Here is a 20,255-nt window from a genome sequence, read left to right as displayed (position 1 = left end):
AAATTTGTTACTAAGAATTTCAAAAAACAGGCAACCTCTAAGTTAAAAATTGAAGTATTTTTACTGTCCTTAAAAGTAATGAGGATGACTGATGATAAATACATACAAAAAACATTCATCGTTGAAAAATCAATAGTTATTATTTTGTTATGGGTTAAAGTAGTATTCTTTAAACATGTAAAAAGATTTTAAAGACCAGATTTAAAATAAAATATTTGTTTATAATAATATATTAACTTATTTTTATGTTATTTTGTTAACTTGGTGTCAAAAGAATTAATAAATTATAAATGGTTTTTTTCAATTGTTGACAGGTTGACTGAATATTATAATATTTATATAAACACATTGAAGACTGATCTCTACTCAAATTTGAATGAAAAAAAAAAATATATTTTTGTATGAAAAAGTGAAGATTTTCATATTATATTAATAACAACCATCAAAAAAGAACATTTTTCTTCTAATTTTTACCACTAGAAGTATTCATACAATTTTTGCTAACCAGACATTTATCAACAAACTATAATTTATCTATTTTTTGTATCTTGAAATAAATATGGATGTACAAATTGAAGAAAATAATGTATTACATTTATGCAACGTATGCAATTTGTATTTTGATAATAATACTGATTTAATTCAACATACAACAAATGAGAATTGTACTAAAAAAAACAAGAAAATATTACAAAAACAAACTAAACATAAGAAAAAAAATGTTAAGCATTATTGTGATATTTGTTGTAAAAATTTCGCAAGCCTTATATCTTTTAAAGCACATATGAAAGCTTTTCATGGTGAGTCTAATTTAAAAAAAGATGGATCAATTTTTAAATCAAAAAGTTATTTCTTTGTGCAAAAAAAAACAATAGATGGTATTGGAAGTTCAGATATTTTCAATGAATTTGAAAATCAAATGCCGCTAGAATTGAAGAATGATCAGTTTAGATGTAATGTGTGTAATAAAGTATTTGACAATTCCGTTGATTTTGTGGGACACGAAAAAACTCATTATCAAACTCTCGTAAATGGCAATTCTAGCATTTCTCACAATTCTGTGACACTTGATGATAATATGGATTTGAACACTTATGATGATGATGAAAATGGTACAATTGCAAATGCCTCCAATAATGATCAATCTTTGAACATCTTGAATGATGATTGTACAATTGCTAGTACTTCCAATAATGATGATAAATCTTTAAACATCTTAGATGACGGTACAATTGCAGATGCCTCCGATAATGATAAATCTTTGAACATCTTGGATGATGATTGTACAATTGCTAGTACTTCCAATAATGATGGTACAATTGCAGATGCCTCCGATAATGATAAATCTTTGAACATCTTGGATGATGATTGTACAATTGCTAGTACTTTCAATAATGATGGTACAATTGCAGATGCCTCCAATAATGATAAATCTTTGAACATCTTAGATAATGATGGTACAATTGCAGGTACTTCCAATAATTATTATGAATCTTTAAACATCTTAAATGATGGTTATACAAGTTCAGATATTTTCAGTAATGGCAGTAGTGATGAGTCCTTGGACTTCTATGATTCTTCAAATTTAGATGCTAGTAATAATAAAATTATGTGTAACTCAAATGAAGGTGTATTCACTATAGCATCCGATTTTGAAGAACACCAACAATATAATATTGATGATAATCTAAGAATTTTTAGGAATCAAACCAATTTAATATTCTGTGAACCAAATGAAGACAATATAGACACTAACACTAATAGTTACCTTAATAGTAATGTAAAATCCCCTCAAAAAGATTCATGGATACCTGACGAAAATCATATGAAAGCATTAAATGAAATATGTGTAGACCAACAGCCATTTGATTGTGAAATTTGTCATGAAACTTGTGAACAATTTGATCATTACCAAATCCATCAATGGTGCTCATTTAATGAAATTTTAAAATGTAATGTTTGTAATCAAAAATTTTCTGACAAAGAAGAACTAAATCTTCACGAATATGAACATGTAAAAACGCATTTTTGTTAATAAGATTTATATTTAAAAAAATATAATAAAGTGTAAATTAATGTAAATAAAATAGTTATGTAAGAAATAATATATTAGTAATAATACATAGTAAATGTTATAAAATGTAATGTATGATGTAAAATGTACAAATGTAAATATAAAATGATTAATATAGGTACCACCCAATTGTATTGAGATTTACTTTACATGTACCAAGTTTATAAAATTGTTTATTTTATATCGTAATTATGTAATTCTACATGAATTTTATTATATTTATTATATTTTATAAACATTATCAATTGGACCAGCTTGTAATATGGCTAATATACATACCAGATTCTTAATACAGTATTTATTATTAAATTTGTAGGTTAAAGGTATATAGAAAGGAAAAGTTGAAGAGAGAGGAAAAAACTAGGTAGTACTTATAATTGTAAAAAGAAAATTAACTTTTATTGAATAACAAAAATTATATTAGATACCTATGCATAAAAAAGAAAAAATTTTTAATTACAAAAAAAAAAAAAGAAAAAAATCAATTCTAGTTTCTGATGCTCATTATAAATGTATGTACAATTACACTCAGATTTTTATAATATAAACTTTGTATTACCTTTTCAATCATTAGGTACCTACTTACGTATACTTATGAATCTATAAATATTAAAAATCTTTAGCTATAAAATAATTTACAAATTTTGGTAATTTTAATAATTTTATCTTTAAATTCTAATATTTAAATGTGCACTTTAGGGAGGAAACTATTTTGTCATTATTATTTAACAAAGACCATTTTTTGCCCATTTTCTGTTAAGTCTTCTCGATGGATTAGGAATGGTACTTGATGATGTGCTTACAGGAAATTAGTGGGATCTAGTTTGACTTAAGGATGATGACCTTTTTTTTATGAGAAACTTATAAAAAATATTACATTCAATTTTTAAACTTTTTTTTATCTAAAAATAAATATTTTATCATATAAATACCTAAACAACTAAAAAAAAAAATTAAATGTTAATAAAGACCTTAGTCTTTATGATTTCATCTATATTTTTATATGAAAATAGAAAATGCTAATATGAATATTTTGTGAAAATTTCAAGTATCGGCAATTATTCATTTTTTTATAACAATAAATTATATTATCATGGATCACGGACCATGGTAAATTTCTTATTCAAATGACGTAGACGCATATTTTATTTTTTTATTTCTCAGCACAAAATTATAAAAATACGAGTCTGATAAGTGAACAAATTGAACAATCCAAACGTTGTCGTCGTTGATTCATCACGTCTATATAGTAAAACAATTATAATTTATATATTTAATATTAATCCTTTTAGTGTTACACATTTTTTAAGCGACCCGAAAGAATATTAAGTAATCAACAATTCACACTTATTTCCATTATTATATAAAATAGGCAAAAGCCAAAAGGTGAGCAAGATAAAGATGATAAATAGTAAAATCTCTATGTGACAGCCATGGGAAACTAAATTATGTCCACTATAAGGAGATGCTATATTGAATTCAATGAATTGGTTTCATATGTAGGTACATACATTAAAATTGGTACCATGTATTGAAATATTAATTTATTATTTATTATAAATATATACATAGGTAGGTACCTAATATGTATGTGTAGTAAATAGCGGAGGACTAGCCAAGGAGGTAAAGGGGCAATCACCTCCTGGGTCCTTGATAGTGTCAATAAATAAAAATTATACATATTTAAGTATAAAATGTAATATTAAAATCATTATATTAAATAATCTCCTTATATTTAATTTTTTATTCTCTATAGTTCGTGAAGGACGTCGCTGCATCAGCCATCAATTCAGGTTCTGGACGTTCTGGTAACCACTAATCAGTAATCTGGCGCTTTTCTCAAAACCCTGATTAAATTTTGGAATATGTCACGCACTCTCGCGATTCATAAACTTCGATGGTCATTATATTGTAGTAGTATTAGTGTATGTACCGTGACCAACATCAGATCGTACAATAAATGATAACTCAGTACGTACAGATATGTTAGCGATATGGGCATGAAATATAGATAGAACGCGAAAAATTATACTACAACTACACCAGTACAGTACTAGTCACAGTCCTACGGTATGTCAGTCGTCACCGGTGTTTGGTGATACGTCGAAACGCAAGGATTACTATTAAATCTTAACTTTATTATTTTAAAGTTCTAGACGTAGTCTAGTAGACTATTATTTAATAGACTAGCTTATTTGTTTAATCAGTCGTTGTGGGCGTTGGTATCCATTGATATTGATTGGTTTGAAAATATAAATTAATTAATACACAGTTTTTTAATAGTTGAAAAAATATGGTTCACGTCTCCAAGGGAACGTTAATTACATGGTAAGTAGTAATATAGTATACATGAACTGTTTTGAACATTATTTATTACTCTATATAGTCTAATTCTTCTGGAATCCCAAACTGTTTGTCGATGACGCTGTCTTCTAAGAAAAACTTCTTCTTGCACCATGACTTTACTGAAAAAACATTTTCTGTCCAACGATTTCCCGCTTCCTTAGCCACCTTAAAATAAAGTTACAGCATGAGTATAAAATCAAAAATTTGTTCTTATTCATCCAATGTTATACCATACAACAGTAATCTAACGTTGAACATTTACGTACTTCTATGCTTTTCTTCATACGCTCATACTCAACTGGATTGGAATCTTCATATTTTTTTAGTTCACTTTCTAAACGCAATTTTTCTTCATCGAGTGTCTTGAGTTTGCTTAAAAGTGCTTGTCTTTCATCTGTTATCTCTTTCTTAGCTTTTTCTTTTTCAATTATTTCCAAGTTTTGTTTAAGTTTTTTTTCATACTCGTCTAATTTTGTTTTGGTATTATCTAATACATTTTTCTTAGAAATTTTTGCTTTACTACAAGTTTGAAAACATTAAAAATATTAGATATGCAAGTACATAGAATATATTAAAATACTTAGAATTACAGTCAATAAAAGAAATTACCTTGGAAAGGACCAAAAATACACTGATGTTCCTATTTTATCTGTGTCAACTAAACCATCATCCACTAAATTTTGAATGACATCTTTTACTGATTGCACTATTATTTGTTTTTCTTTTGGCGCAATTTTTTCCAATTCCTAAATAGTTAAAATACATTTTTTTCAATAAAATAATAATAAAATAGATAACTGATAACTAAAAATAATTTTTTTTTTTTTTTTATTGTATTGTATTTAAAAGAAATAAACTATGAATAAATAACAAAATATTATGGTTCTAATTGAGTAATTAAAAGTCTGTTGCTATCAATTTTTAATTTTATTAAAATATTACTTTTAGCTGATAAAAATCTTTTTTTTCATGAAATAAATCCAACATTCTGGTACGTTTTTCCTCTGCACTGACTTGTTTTCTTTTAGACATTTTTGTTTAAATTCTAGAACACAGACATTATATGCTTATTATTAATTTAACCATCTTTGTTTAAAGTGATCAGTCAATGAAACAATTTTTATTACAATTGGATCAAACTAACGCTCTTGGAAAAAAATTTATTCTACAAGAATTGGACGAAGAACATTTATTTGTTTCAACTGATGTATTGGACACATTGGAAGATCGTGTTGACGAATTAATGGACCAACTTACTTTCACTCAAAATTAAAACTATTTAAATATTTAACTGTTTAATTATTTTTTTCTATTAATTAAATATGTCTTCTAAAGTAGGAATGGGTAGGGAATCGGGAAGGTTAAAAGATGCAGATAAAAAAAAGGTACTTGATACAGCAACTAGAAATCGTAGAGCACGTCGAGCTCTGGAAAGTTTGGAAATGGACAACTATCAACAAGATCCACATGCTGATATTGTATTGAATAAAAAAGCCCCTAAATTTTTAGATACTATTGAGGCTAAAGGAGGGAGACGTAAAAAGGAAAAGAGTGCCGAATACTATAAACAAAAGTAATCATCTTAGTATTATATTCTAAGTATTGTAAATAGTGTGTTTTTAAAAATTCAATTTAATTTTAATTAGATTTCGAAGGACATTTGAACAGTTAATTGAAGCCGATCAATTTAATAACCGTGATCCACCCAACTATAATACAATAGAAGCACCCTCATCAAACTTGCCACGTCGAATATTTTGTGCAGTTTGTGGATTCAAAAGTTCATACACATGTACAACATGTGGTGCACGATATTGTTGTATTTCGTGTTTTAGTACCCACCAAGCTACACGATGTCTTAAATGGGCTGTATAAACTTCTGACATTGTAAATAATATAATTTCTCATATATTTTTAATTTTATACCATTTTAATTATATAAATTATAATCATATACTTAATTAATTTTAATGTTACAAATGTTTACGTTTTTTAAAGTGTATAAATCGTAGGTATTTACCCATTTTTACACATCTATCTAAAAAATATTATTTTAGATTTAATGTTAGGATTTTTACGGTTTAAATGTTTGAATTATTATTAATCCAACTAAGATTAAAAACTAAATAGTTATCTAATAATTATTTTAAGCATGTAGAACTTTTGACAAGGATTATTTTCTATTATATTTATGTTATGATTGTAATATTAACTATTTGATTTAACAGTATATTAAAATTAAACATTAAATGATGTTTTGGTTATGGTAAGTTTTAAAAAACAAATACTCATCAACATTTTAATTCTGCTTGAAATTTGTATTTTAATAAAGTATTATTTATAGCTGTAATAAATTAATTGTATTTACTATTTACTTTAATGAATTATAATTTGTATCATTGTCTGATAAAAATAAAATAATGTATTTAATTCATTTGTATCTATAACACTACACGTGAACTTAGTTTTAAATTTACAGAAGCATATATTTACTAAAAATCCTTTTTGTAGTATTTAACAATTAAAATATTATTATGATTTAGCATCTGGCAAGTGAACGATATCATGAAAAAAATGTACATAATCATCAATATTTAGATCTAAATGGAGTTAAAAACAAATATACTTGAATATATTCATCATCCATCATTATTTTTATAAATTTACGATTTCACGGTATTAGGTAAAAATAAATTTAAAACACAATTTTTAATAAGTACCTTTATTATGAACTTATTAGTCCCTTTAGTTAAGTGTTAACAATATCTGAACAATATGATTCTACAAGAAAAAAAAAATCTAATCTAGTCAAACTTGTTGTATAGGTTGAATTAAAATTTTAATGCTCTTAAATAATAAATTTTCATTTTTATCATTAGAAATTTGTTTCTTCAGTTCTGGTTCTTGTTGTTTGGTATTGACTTTGCTACCACTACTTTTCGGTGTCTCCGAGGTGATACCAGGTCCAGGGTATGATTTACTATTAACTTTAGATATTAAATCATCAACTAGGTAAGTAAGACGTCTTAATTCTGCACTGTGTTGTTCGGTCATTAAATCTAAATTCCTTATAGCATTAGTTAAATCTTCTTGTTCTTGTAAACGTACTTCTTCTTTAGCTTGTTCTTTACGTACTTGCCTATTATATTCAAGCAAAAGTAAGGCAGCAGCAACAACAAATATAATACCTTCGCCTAGTAAATTTGATCCGAGTTCAATGGCCATAGTTTCACTTAAAGGTTTGACCTTTCCCGCGGTACCAAGGTTCATGAAATACATCTTCATTTTAACTTCACACCAATTGTAAAACTGAGCAGGTGGCATGCAAACATACGAACGAAATACTGGAGATTGTTTTGCTCGCTCTTTGACGAAATTAGCGATTGGTTTACTTACTTGGCGCAACAGTAAAGCGCCAAGTTTGGCGGCTGGAAAGGCACCGAGTGCTACCATATTTGATTAAAACTTTTGGATGATTTTCGTTAAAATTTCATTCAAAGACATTACAAGAAAATCAAAAGGTTAAACATAATATTATTTAGAATCAAACTGACATTGTTTTTTTGAATAAAATAAAAAATGATATCTATTTGATAAGCGATATTTGTTATCAGTAATATGAAGTCTGAAAAGAAAATGCAGCTGTCAAATTGTGTAGACACTATCACGACTAAATAGCAAATAGATAATATACATATCTATATTATTTATTTATAATTTTTTTTTTAAATAAGTATTTATTATTTAATTGTTGGCTGTTGCGTCCCGACTAAGTTGATTTATATACTAACGTAGGAATGAATACGTGATGTAATCAGCGTAAAAAATCTTTATTTAACGTAAACTTAGGTACAAAAGTACAATAATTGTAAAATATACGGTGTTAGGTGAGCAGTATTACGACCTGACTCTAAAATAATGATAGACGAGACTATGGTATTACGACCTGCCTCAGAAGATTTTCTTAACAAACTGCTGAATTCTTGTCTGGAGTATCCTTATATTATATTATGATCGATTCACAAAAGAGTGGTGGTTATGGTGGTGGCGACTCTTTTAGTACGAGGAGTCTCGTTATTTATATTCTCGTCGTCTTGTCTCCCTATCCAGGCCCTCGCATTTCCCAGAAGTGAGCGACGTGTGAACACATCTAACAGGTTAAATTAAATAATATTAAGTTCATGACTAAGTTCATGATGATATTCATCATGGTCTCACACCGCTTGCATTATTGATTATATATTATTTATATTACGTGTCGCCACACCGAACAATATTTGTTATAGAACAATTTTATATGATATATAATATATGCGCCCTAGGCTCGTAACAAAACACTAATACTATATAAATTATTCTTTTTTATTTTGTTACGAATTTATTTATTTGTTTTGTAATTATACTAAATAGTATTCAATAATAAAAGTAACAAAAATTAGTAGTGATTCATTATAATTTAAAACAAATATTAATAAACTTTTATATTTTCAATATATATAATTATATAAATAAGAAATTTAGAATGGTGGTACCACGATTAAGAACATTATAAATATTTAATTTTCTATTTTCCCATTTTAGATATAATATTTTAGATACTTTATTTTTATTATTATTTATAAAATACATTTACAATATATATACACAGTTAATACAATAAGTACAATAAGTAAATCAGTTAATGTTTGTATAAGACTTGAAAAACATGATGGAAGGGAGCATCTATCAACACTACTTCCAATTTATTTACACAGGGAGTAAGTTTTTATTGATTAATTAATAGATCACACTATTATAAATTTTTGAGATGACATAAAGAGTCATCAAGTAATATACAAGAGGGTTTGGATATGAGAAGGTTAGAGTGGTTGAAGGAGTTTTTATGAAATTTATTATGGTGATAGGTGTATAATGTATATTGTTGGTATGTTGAAGTTATAATGTAAAACATGAGTACACGACTGACAATAGTAATGTATTAGGGGGTATTAGAAAGGACATAGAGAGTTATTGATAGAAATGTTTAAAGTTCAATTAGGTTTAAGTTTTATGAAAAGCTTTAAAAATAAATTAAAAAAATTATACCTATTTTAATAATTTTTTTTCTTAGATATACTTTATTTTATATTCTAAATATAAGTTATAAGTTATAGTCCCAATTAATATGTATTGTACTAAGTAATAGCTTTTATTAAATGATGCATAAATATTCAGTGTATGTACAATTGTTTAATCAATATTTCGAAGCCTATTATTCAATGATTATTACTTATAATACTTTTCTATGATAAATAATCTGAAAAAGCACATATTTGTACATAGTTACATGTTACATACATTTAATAGCTGATTCATATTGTATAAGTTTAAAATACAATTTACGATAGCAGTGTGTTTAATAATGGTTAGATACTTAAATAATTGTCTTAAAATATTAAAAGTAAAGAATTTTATATTTTTGATTCTTTTTACATTTAAATTGGTACTTACATTATCAAATCCTCAGCTATTTTTCAATAAACTATTAAATTTGTAACATCCACTGAATACAAAAGAACTTTGAATACTAAATAATATAAATTATAAATTATTTTACTGAAAGATTGTATAGGTACTTAATAGTTAATAATAAAAATATATGAATTGGAAATTAGCCATATTATTAAGATAATATTACGCGCCAAAATTGAAATTTTGATATACTATCACAGAATAAACAGAACGGAATCATTTTTATTCATAGACCTTATATTAAGGTATAAGGTAAGGTCTATGTACGCTACAACTGTGATAGAATATTATCAATTATCAGTGATTTAAATATTAAATATTTTATAACCAAAAACAATGAATTTAATTTAATATAGTCCAGACTCTGGATTAAATTTTACTAATCAGAAATTGTAATTTATATTAGAAGTATATCTATGTCATAAGTAATAGTTACTAATAATACAATAAATATAGATTCTATTTCTATAGTTTACTGAGTACTGACCTACTGATTACTATAGATTGTTAAATAATGAAATATCTGTTGAGTACAAAACTACAAAATATTTAAAATGGATTATATTTTACATGTTTTAAATTGAAAATTTGAATAAATGTATTCTATAATCAGTGCTATTTCTAATTGGTTATGTAAATATATTATATTTTTATAGTATTTGCCAGTACCTAGTAGTTTTAATTTAATAGAAGTTAGTGGTATGTATTATATACACCTTACACGCAGTTTCAGTATTTTGTGTGTGTTATGATCCATGACTGCATGGAACTCAGTGGTATGTTGTTTATTGTGATTTTTATTCATCATCATTAATTTAGTATTTAAGTTACATTGATTTGTAGGAATAGCTGATAAGAAATTACATTATGATAATTTATTAATTTATATGCTACATATGCCTAAAATTAAATTATATAAACTCTTGATGGTTATTATTATTTTTTATTAATTGTGTTCAATTATTGATAATTAATACTTGACCATAATAATATACGTACATATTATAAATTAAGAATTATAGGTATACTGTAAACATAAACATAAGTATATAATTATTAACTTTACACAAATTTAAATATTAATCTATTGTTAAGAATCAAAATGTTTTAAATATGTCCACCAGGAATCTGATGATTACTATGTATAACTAATTAAAGTTAGAGGTACTGTAAGGGAAAATTATAGTCCATTAGATTTAGGTATATGAGTTGTAGATATTTTTATTTGTTACAAGTTTTTGGAATTTATTCCATATTTTAGCATAACAAGTATACTGTTTACTGGTACCTCATATTTAAAGCAGCTACTGGTATTGCTCGACTATCGATAGGCATACAATTTATGAGTTCAACCTATAATTCCTTTAGGAATACCTTACCTTCCAGAGAATATTTTCATATTAATTTTGTGACATTTGTCTTTACCAGGAGTTTATAAATAAATAAATAATTAATATTGTGATACTCTGGTAACATAGACTTATATAATCTCCAATTATTGTTATGATAATATTATAGTAATATCACCTTTACGGGTTTACTATTGGTATAATCACAACTTTTTTTTATAATTTCAGATTTAGTAGTCTTGAAATGTAAAGTATTTGATTATTTAATATGTTTGACTATTTTGAGAGATTTTTAAATAATAATTTGGTATTTAATTTATTATAATATGGTTAATAAAAAATATGAAGTTGGACGAGTACATTTACTAATTGGTATATAATATAATATTATAATATTGTTATTAGAACAAATAATTTGCTTATAGGTTAGATTTTTAAAAGTACTGCTTATAAAATTTTAATACTAATTAAATAGTTTATTCTATTCATGTAATCTTACACATAAAAATATAAATTTGTAAATATTATAAATTATAATTGTTATACATCTATACAAGTATTGGTGGTATAAATTATGTAGGTACCTATATACATAACATATATTATTGGTGGTCTATTGAACTCTTAAAAGTTTTATCTTATCTTTGTATGTACTTTGTTCAATTTAAAACGTCAGAGTTTCTATTGATTCATGTTATAAACAATGCTGTAGTAGTAGTAATTAGCTATGTGCTGTTGGGAAAAGGTTCTACATATTTTTTTTAGGTACATTGATGTTGACTCAATAATTAATATTAGTATCATATATAAAACAAAATATATATATTTCATGATTATTTACTAACTGTTATAGATTTAAAGATTTATTAAAAAGTAAATTGCAAGAGTATTTTAATAAAAATGTTAAGCAGTACTAAAATATTAAGAAGATATGTCATCTTCCGTGGTTGTCAATGTTCATCACATTTCTCTGATGTCTCAAATGGATCTATACTGGAAACAAATATTGATGTTAATTCTAAAGAATATCAGGTTAATAATTAATATATTCTTAAATTTACAATTGTGGTGTACATTTGATCAGAAATTTAAATTTTGGTTCTTTATTTTAGGAAAATCGAACAGCAATGGAAATTCTAGTGCACAATTTGAAAAAGACTGTAGCTAATTCAATATCTGGTGGTGATTCAAAAGATAAGTTAAGGCATACATCCAAAGGAAAATTATTAGTGCGTGATCGTATAGATTATCTTTTGGATTCAGGTTCACCATTTTTAGAATTGTCACAGTTGGCTGGACATGATCTTTATAAAGAAACAGTCCCATGTGGTGGAATAATTACAGGAATCGGACGTATTTCTAGGTACAGATTTTATATATAAATTAATTTAATTCAAAATTAATAAATCCTTTGTTGATAGAAAGGAATGCATGATCATTGCAAATGACGCTACAGTTAAAGGTGGTTCTTACTTTCCTATCACAGTAAAAAAACATTTGAGAGCCCAGGAAATAGCGAGTGAAAATAATTTACCTTGTATTTATTTGGTGGACTCTGGAGGCGGTTACTTAAAAAAACAGGCTGAAATTTTTCCTGATAGAGAGCATTTCGGGAGAATATTTTTTAATGAAGCAATCATGTCTTCAAAAAATATAACTCAAGTTAGATATTTAAATTATAGAATTATATTAGTGTTATTAGTGTTGTATAATTACAAAAATATTTCAGATAGCTGTAGTGATGGGGAGTTGTACAGCAGGTGCTGCTTATTTACCTGCCATGGCTGATGAAAGTATAATTGTCAAAAAGACTGGAACAATTTTTCTTGCTGGTCCCCCTTTAGTGAAAGCTGCAACTGGTGAAATAGTATCTTCAGAAGATCTTGGTGGTGCCAAACTTCACTGCTCGTAAGAATACTATGCATAATTTTAATTTTTAACTAGAGTTCTAATTAAATGTCTTAAAATACAAAAAACTGCATTTATAATATAAAAACCTAAAAATGTTTCAAAAATTAATTTACATTAAATTATTTTTATTTTTTTATTTTATTATTATTTTTTAAAGAACAAAAACAATGTATTAATGAAATAAACAAATGTTAAAATTGTATAGGTGTAAATAAGTATATATATAAAAAAAAAAAATGAGTAAAAATATTATATATGAGACAGAAAATAAAAAGTATAACTCTGTACAATGAAAGCTTCTTTAATATATTGAAATTTAAATGATTGTTGGTTATCTACCAATGTTATTAAAGTTAACAATTAAAACTATATTCATAATGTAGTACTATGTTTATATTTCAATGAAGTAAATTTTTTTTTGTTATAATACTAGAAATAGGTCAAAAATGTCTCAAAAAATTTTTGTAATTAGAATAATAAGTAGGTACTTGAAGCACATTTATAGATTTGAGAGCATTATGTAAGACATTCAAAAAAAAATAATATATATATAATATATATATATATAATTGTATTGAACTCTGAGCTCTATAAATACCAATCTACCCCAAGTACATATTATGCAGTACATAAAATATTGTTGTAGTAATGTTAAAGATTGATGATTAAACGAGATTCATTTTATTTTTTTTTATAAATTTCTTTAAATAATATATTAATAAGCTCATACATCATTGAATAAATTCTAAATTATGATTATTTCTTATTAATTGTCAAGTATTCTTCATAATTTATTTTATTAAAAATTATTTTGTATTAGTGTTTCTGGAGTTTCTGATCATTATGCTAATGATGATTATCACGCACTTCACATTACTAAAACCATTATTGCAAATTTAAATAATAATAACAATAAACAAAATATAAAAAATAATATTGATGTGCCAGAGCCACCATTATATCCCGATGAAGAATTATATGGAATTGTTGGTGACAATTTAAAAAAAAATTATGACATCAGAGAGGTAATAAAATAATAATCATTGTATTTAATTTCACCTTTATTTTGATGATCTCATGATTATTAATTTATTTAGGTGATTTCAAGAATTGTAGATGGGTCAGTATTTTCTGAATTTAAGAAAAATTATGGAGAAACGTTGGTAACTGGATTCGCTAAATTATGTGGTTACCCTATTGGTATAATTGGTAATAATGGGGTACTATTTTCTGAGTCTGCATTGAAGGTATAGAAATTTGAGTTCAGTATTTAATATATTATAATAACAAGAGAATATTTTAAGTTCTCATTGTGATGGGATAGGCGAATACAATATTTTTTATATGTATTGATTATAAGCTATATTTTTGTTCTTAGCTGACTTTTAAATGTCTCACAGTTAATTAGGTAATTATAGTGGTATCTATGTTTTATAATAATATATAGATTAGGTATAATTTAAATGTATCATTAAAAAGATATGATTAATGAGAGGGAAGTTTCTGATAGCACCTTTAAAATATGTGCTTATGCATCATAATCAGATTCATGAAATATTAATATTGATTTAAAATTAAATTTCTATACAGGGTACACATTTTATTGAACTATGTTGCCAACGAAATATTCCATTGCTTTTTTTGCAAAACATTACTGGTATGTTAAATAATATTTAAAAATATTTAAATATTTTTTATTTTTCAATTAGTTTATTGACAATATTGAACAATTTACTAGGTTTTATGGTTGGAAAAGATGCAGAAGCTGGTGGTATTGCTAAAAATGGTGCTAAAATGGTTACAGCTGTATCATGTGCATCTGTTCCTAAAATTACAGTTGTGATCGGTGGATCTTATGGTGCTGGAAATTATGGAATGTGTGGACGAGCATATGGGTAGGTAATACAAAAATATAGAGTTTTTAATTGTAATAGCTTGTGAGAAATTATTGATCAGGTTAAAATTAAATCAACATTTTTTATATTATGCATCATGTCTAGACCAAGATTTATGTATATGTGGCCTAATTCTCGAATAAGCATAATGGGAGGCGAACAAGCTGCAGGTGTTCTTGCCCAAATTCAAAATGATAAAAAGATTAGAGAAGGAAATCAGGTAAAACCAATTCACTATTGTTACTGTTTTAATAATATGATTTATTGTTTGTTATTATTTTTATAGTTAACGAAAGAAGAAGAAAAAATGTTAAAAGATCCAGTGATCAGACAATTTGAGAATGAAGGAAATCCATTTTATTCCAGTGCAAGGTAAGTAAAATAATAATTAGTTAAAACAAAAGTTTTAGATGTGAATGAAAATTATGATTATGTTATATTGACACCCAAAATATTAATAGATGTTGGGATGATGGCGTTATTGATCCTGCTCAGACGAGGCAAATTTTGGCTTTGAGCTTATCTGCCATTCATAATTCACCATTACAACAGACCAAATATGGTATTTTCCGGATGTAATGAATTAAGAAGTACTAATTTTAAATTGAGTCAGAACGATGATGTATGATACAGCTACTCCTAAATACTGTCAAAATGAATACATTTATTTTATTATATTTCTATAATGATTGTTAATCAAATTATTTTATTATGTTTTTTACTTACGCTCAATATATATGATCGATCCATGGTGAAGTAACCGTTCACAGTTATTACAGGTATGTGAGATTGGATAGTTTTCAGAGCTGTGAAAATCTAATATAAATAGTTAAAGTGTCATTAATATTCTGTATTGAAATTAATTTGAAGAAATCATTATAAAATTACTTTCATCTGCAATTACCTGCTCTTGAGTTTCTAAACTGAAGTTATTGCAAGTTATTGATTGTATTGCTATATTGGTTTTGAATCCCACCTATAAAATAGTAACTTATATTAGTTGGTTTTTATTTATTATTTAATTATAATTAAATTTTTAAATTTTCACAGAGTAAAATTACACTTATTATTTAAGGGGTTTAATATAGGCAATTACGATGACATTTGAGAAAAACTAAAATTTACAATAAAAATCATTTTTCCACATAATATTTAACATTTTATGATAAGTGATTCACGAAAAATGTATAATTTTCCACACACACACATACTACACTTTATAGGTACTATACTGTACATAATTGCTATAGTATTAAACAATGTTACGAAACAAATTCATAAAACAATTTTATTTTTGCCTAAATTTAACGAACATTATTATGAATAATATCCGAATTATAAAAACTTTAATCATGATATAATGTAATGCGAACTGCCAATAACGTGCGCTTTTATAAAATAAGTACATGTTTGTATAGTGTGCCATTTTATGAAGTTTTTCATCATTACGAGCGGAATTTAAAGAACTGTGACGTTATCTTTAAACGCGTGGTGTATCTACATGTACTAGGTAAACTATATTATTATACATATATCTGATGGTTGGGTCATGACTCATGGGTGTACTCACTTGATTAGTGACCGAATACGCAGCCTCGCACAGAGCAACCAGGTTTATGATGGACCATGCGGCGGTCGGGAAGTATACATTGTAGTGTACGATTGATTGATGTTGTCCAATGTACAGGGCAACGATACCGTATAAAGCTTGCACGACAATCACCGACTGCACGGCGAAATTGAATTCGTAGAGGCCACAACCGGTATCTATGAGCCCACTGGACATGTCGGAAAGTTTTCGCCAAAGTTCGACGAAATGGGACACGTGCGTTTCAACACCTATGCCGTCGCTAAAGATTCTGCCCGATGAATTCACAGTTATTGTCCGTGCCTATATATAAATACCGGAGTTATAAATATATAAATATATTCATCATTCAAGTGATTGCGTTGGTACGTATAGTTCAATAATGCAACAGGGACATAAGATTTTGGCTGCGTTTCTTACACCGATTAATGGAAAAATATTTTCACTTTACGGTATATCACAAACACACAATATAGGTAGATAAAATAAAATTATAATAGACAAATAATTATAATAATATCTATTTTATAGATATTAATAAAAAGATAAAACTTCCATATTGTGGCAGTGTCTCAGGATACAATCATAAAACTATTTATTGTAAACAAAATTACAGTATTGTTAGTATCTATATAATTTCAGTTAATTAAACGTAATACATAGATATTGCGTACAATGAATAGATACGTAGTCTTTTACTTTTTAACAATAGAACATAATATGGAATACACAAGACATATTAATGCGGACAGTATAATCTAAGGTTATTAATATATAGAAAATATAAATTAGTGTAATTAAATGTGTACGTGATTAATTTAAATATATAAACTTGGAATACTTTTACAACATATTTGAAATATGTTGTTACACGAGAAAATGGAATCCATCTATTAGAAATGGCCAATGGGTATATAGGTACTTACTCCAAAATACTGCATGTATGATTGTATGAATATATTTTAGGTTTTATCTTGTATAAAGTGGGATTGAAAGAGCGAATACGAAAATATATAACATATACCTAATATTTAGGTACGTAGGTAATCGTATTGTAGATCTATCAATGACTTAAAACTTACCAAAAATTGATTGAGCAATTTCTTGGAGACTAAAGTCAATAAATGGCAGTCCGTGACCCACTGGATGGTCGTAAGGTTTGTGTAAAAATAAATAAGCCAATTAGCGTAGATGTAAGTGGGGTTTAATTGTGATGTTAAGACGCAGTTTGCGACCAACTCAAGCGTTGTTATGATTGTACCACCAACGATTAGCAAAACGATAAGAATCGATGAACCGAGATTCAATTCCGAAACACTATACTGTTCATATTGAATCTGTAAAAGAAATAGGGAAAAATGTACATGTTTAAATATAATATAAGTTTATTTGGCAAGGCGAACCAATTTATCGCTTACAATACGTATACATATTATAACATGACATTTTTACAATATATATTTATTAACAAGTAAAGTTCAACTAAAATTTTGTAAATAAAGCGACCTTTAATTTCAGTTTTTTATTGTTTGAAGTATTAAAATTTAATTATCTAGTTATTTCAGTAACTACTTCGATATTTACGCATCACTAAAATTTGTAATTTAAAACAAAAATTATTAAATATATTAACGAAATTTTATTGTATTTTTAGTGATTTCCTGTGAAATTGAAAATAGTTGGGGGATTACTCCTCCTTCTTATTTTACCAATGTACCCAATGATGTTTTCATAGAAAAAATAAACTGCTCTGTATAGATTAGGAATTAGATGTACCTACCTACCTATTATTATCATAGAAAACACACGTCGAAATTATTAAATAAAAATAAACGCGTTAAAAAAAAAGATTAGATTTTTGTCATATCTTACATAATTAGATGTAATACTAAGTTGCTTATAAAAATGTGGTCACGGTTTTCCTATTGATATTTGATACAAAGTCCTGCACAATTAGATTCATGGTAACAATTTATGGCGTATTATATATGATTATAATATATTAATATGCAGGCTATGCTATAAAGTATAAAGTATAAAGTGTTTAAACCTGATATTCTCTCCAGATTTTGAAATACTTTTCTCGGTTCTCGCGTGCTTTGTTCGCCAACAACGGATTCAACAAAACAATAAGGACGGACAGCGACGTCATCAGCGAGTAGTTGATGTTGTCCAGCGTCAGGTCGTCCAAGTACGGTTTCAATATGCTTTCAGAGTAGATAAGACGGCAAAAAACAAAACACGAAAACGTGTAAAACATCGCCGTGTACGTCCATTCCAATATGAAATATCTGTCGCTATTATGATGAATAGTCGCAAATGCGTTCTCGTCAGCTAATGAATACAATTAAAATCATTACGATTTTAAGTATAAATTATGAAGTATATATAATAGTATTATTAGTCGATTCGATCATTTCGACAAACACACTATCATGAATTATGTTTATTTGTTTGATGCCGTGTAATATGTGCACGAAGAATTATTCCGCAGACGGATTCTATTTGAACTCTTATACCCCGCGAATATTATAATTTGATGTGAGGGCTGTACCCATAGGATTTAAAAATTTAAATAACACTGAGTTATCTTCTAGATAACCGATAGTTATTCCAATCTATATCACGATTCACGAGTAATTTTATTACCAATTTAACCGCATTTATATTTCATAATAATTATTAAAATCGATAATATTATTTGATATTTTAGTATTGTGCCCGGTGCCTGGTATACAAGCGAAGTAAGAGTATGTACAAACATGAAACATGTAAGTATAGCCGTATAGGTATAATATAAACATTTAATTTATGTTAGAATTTAAGAATTAAATGATGTTGTTATTTCATAAAATATCTATGCATGGAAAGAAAAGTGAGAACAATATTTTAATAACAATTTCCGAACAATGATATTTACTATTTAGTTTTAACATCCCTAATTTATAAATAGTTTTTTTGCTTAATTTTTTTTTTTTTTTTAGTTGATATTGTAAAACTACGCTTGAAACTTATTGATGCGTCAAAAATTGATTTGTCTATATCAAATTTCACAGATAAATTAATAAGTTTGTGGGTAAAGTTGACGCGGCTTTGGCGGTTGTCATGGTTTTGGTCCGTGGAAAGCCGGTCGCATGATTGTAGATGCTCGTAGCCCGCAGGGGTACCTATGGAGCTACACAAACAGGTTGGTTAGACGGATACGGCGATGACGTTCTTAACCTTCAGTGCTTGGACGCGGCTTAGTGAATTCAACGTGGTAGAGTCCTTCTAGAGCCGTTGTAGAGTTCGTCGAACAATAGTTGGAATATGAGATGCTGTTAGAGACGTGCGATGGTCGTGACACTAGAGACGTGGTTGATGTGCGACCGACGTGACAAAAGAGATCGATCGCTGGCGCGACTTATCTTCCCGTCCCGCCTTGGTCTTTATGGCGTTGGTAGGAGAGTTGACGATATCGTGTCTTTACCCGTGGTGGTGGTGGTGATAGTGTAAACCGGTCACTGTGGTGCCTTTACTTTGTACTGGCGACCGTTGCGTATCGTGTCAAAGTGTAGATGAGTTTTACTGCATATTAAATT

The 20,255-nt window shown here is 27.0% G+C and overlaps 7 protein-coding genes across 7 annotated transcripts in view; 4 read left to right on the top strand and 3 right to left on the bottom strand.

Moving 5' to 3' along the window:
- Positions 1-544: 544 nt before the first annotated feature.
- Positions 545-2,082, top strand: LOC112603547 (uncharacterized protein DDB_G0283357-like). The gene is made up of 2 exons (XM_025352165.1): positions 545-1,226; positions 1,314-2,082. Exons 1-2 carry the CDS (start codon positions 560-562, stop codon positions 2,033-2,035), a joined length of 1,389 nt encoding a protein of 462 aa, XP_025207950.1. The 5' UTR covers positions 545-559; the 3' UTR covers positions 2,036-2,082.
- A 2,230-nt stretch (positions 2,083-4,312) lies between these two features.
- Positions 4,313-5,715, top strand: LOC112603694 (general transcription factor IIH subunit 5). Its single transcript, XM_025352387.1, has 2 exons — positions 4,313-4,402; positions 5,519-5,715. The coding sequence occupies exons 1-2, from the start codon at positions 4,368-4,370 to the stop codon at positions 5,691-5,693; spliced, it is 210 nt and encodes a 69-aa protein (XP_025208172.1). The 5' UTR covers positions 4,313-4,367; the 3' UTR covers positions 5,694-5,715.
- On the bottom strand, positions 4,368-10,010 carry LOC112603692 (meiotic nuclear division protein 1 homolog). The gene is made up of 5 exons (XM_025352385.1): positions 9,911-10,010; positions 5,363-5,465; positions 5,030-5,166; positions 4,687-4,939; positions 4,368-4,585 (listed from the first exon to the last, which is right to left on the bottom strand). The coding sequence occupies exons 2-5, from the start codon at positions 5,450-5,452 to the stop codon at positions 4,448-4,450; spliced, it is 618 nt and encodes a 205-aa protein (XP_025208170.1). The 5' UTR covers positions 5,453-5,465; positions 9,911-10,010; the 3' UTR covers positions 4,368-4,447.
- Positions 5,650-6,498, top strand: LOC112603693 (zinc finger HIT domain-containing protein 1). The gene is made up of 2 exons (XM_025352386.1): positions 5,650-5,993; positions 6,067-6,498. The coding sequence occupies exons 1-2, from the start codon at positions 5,743-5,745 to the stop codon at positions 6,293-6,295; spliced, it is 480 nt and encodes a 159-aa protein (XP_025208171.1). The 5' UTR covers positions 5,650-5,742; the 3' UTR covers positions 6,296-6,498.
- Positions 7,133-7,998, bottom strand: LOC112603691 (putative OPA3-like protein CG13603). The gene has a single exon (XM_025352384.1). The coding sequence runs from the start codon at positions 7,871-7,873 to the stop codon at positions 7,229-7,231; it is 645 nt and encodes a 214-aa protein (XP_025208169.1). The 5' UTR covers positions 7,874-7,998; the 3' UTR covers positions 7,133-7,228.
- A 502-nt stretch (positions 10,011-10,512) lies between the features above and the next one.
- Positions 10,513-15,787, top strand: LOC112603689 (methylcrotonoyl-CoA carboxylase beta chain, mitochondrial). The gene is made up of 12 exons (XM_025352382.1): positions 10,513-10,707; positions 12,134-12,312; positions 12,393-12,643; positions 12,702-12,942; positions 13,010-13,188; positions 14,012-14,216; positions 14,289-14,438; positions 14,782-14,848; positions 14,930-15,086; positions 15,192-15,306; positions 15,373-15,458; positions 15,548-15,787. Exons 2-12 carry the CDS (start codon positions 12,181-12,183, stop codon positions 15,663-15,665), a joined length of 1,701 nt encoding a protein of 566 aa, XP_025208167.1. The 5' UTR covers positions 10,513-10,707; positions 12,134-12,180; the 3' UTR covers positions 15,666-15,787.
- LOC112603675 overlaps positions 15,640-20,255 on the bottom strand; it is a 25,605-nt gene continuing 20,989 nt past the window's right edge. Inside the window, exons 3-8 of the mRNA XM_025352363.1 lie at positions 18,725-19,008; positions 17,757-18,011; positions 16,657-16,977; positions 15,991-16,062; positions 15,813-15,902; positions 15,640-15,732 (exon numbers count right to left, since the gene is read on the bottom strand). Of these exons, the coding sequence (XP_025208148.1) occupies positions 15,670-15,732; positions 15,813-15,902; positions 15,991-16,062; positions 16,657-16,977; positions 17,757-18,011; positions 18,725-19,008 (1,085 nt within the window). The 3' untranslated portion in view covers positions 15,640-15,669. The remainder of the gene's footprint in view (positions 15,733-15,812; positions 15,903-15,990; positions 16,063-16,656; positions 16,978-17,756; positions 18,012-18,724; positions 19,009-20,255) is intronic.

Source organism: Melanaphis sacchari, unplaced genomic scaffold (genome assembly GCF_002803265.2).
Source record: "Melanaphis sacchari strain LSU unplaced genomic scaffold, SCAv2.0 Contig10_pilon_pilon, whole genome shotgun sequence".
In the NCBI taxonomy this organism is placed as follows: domain Eukaryota; kingdom Metazoa; phylum Arthropoda; class Insecta; order Hemiptera; family Aphididae; genus Melanaphis; species Melanaphis sacchari.
This window is presented reverse-complemented; position numbering and strand designations above follow the sequence as displayed.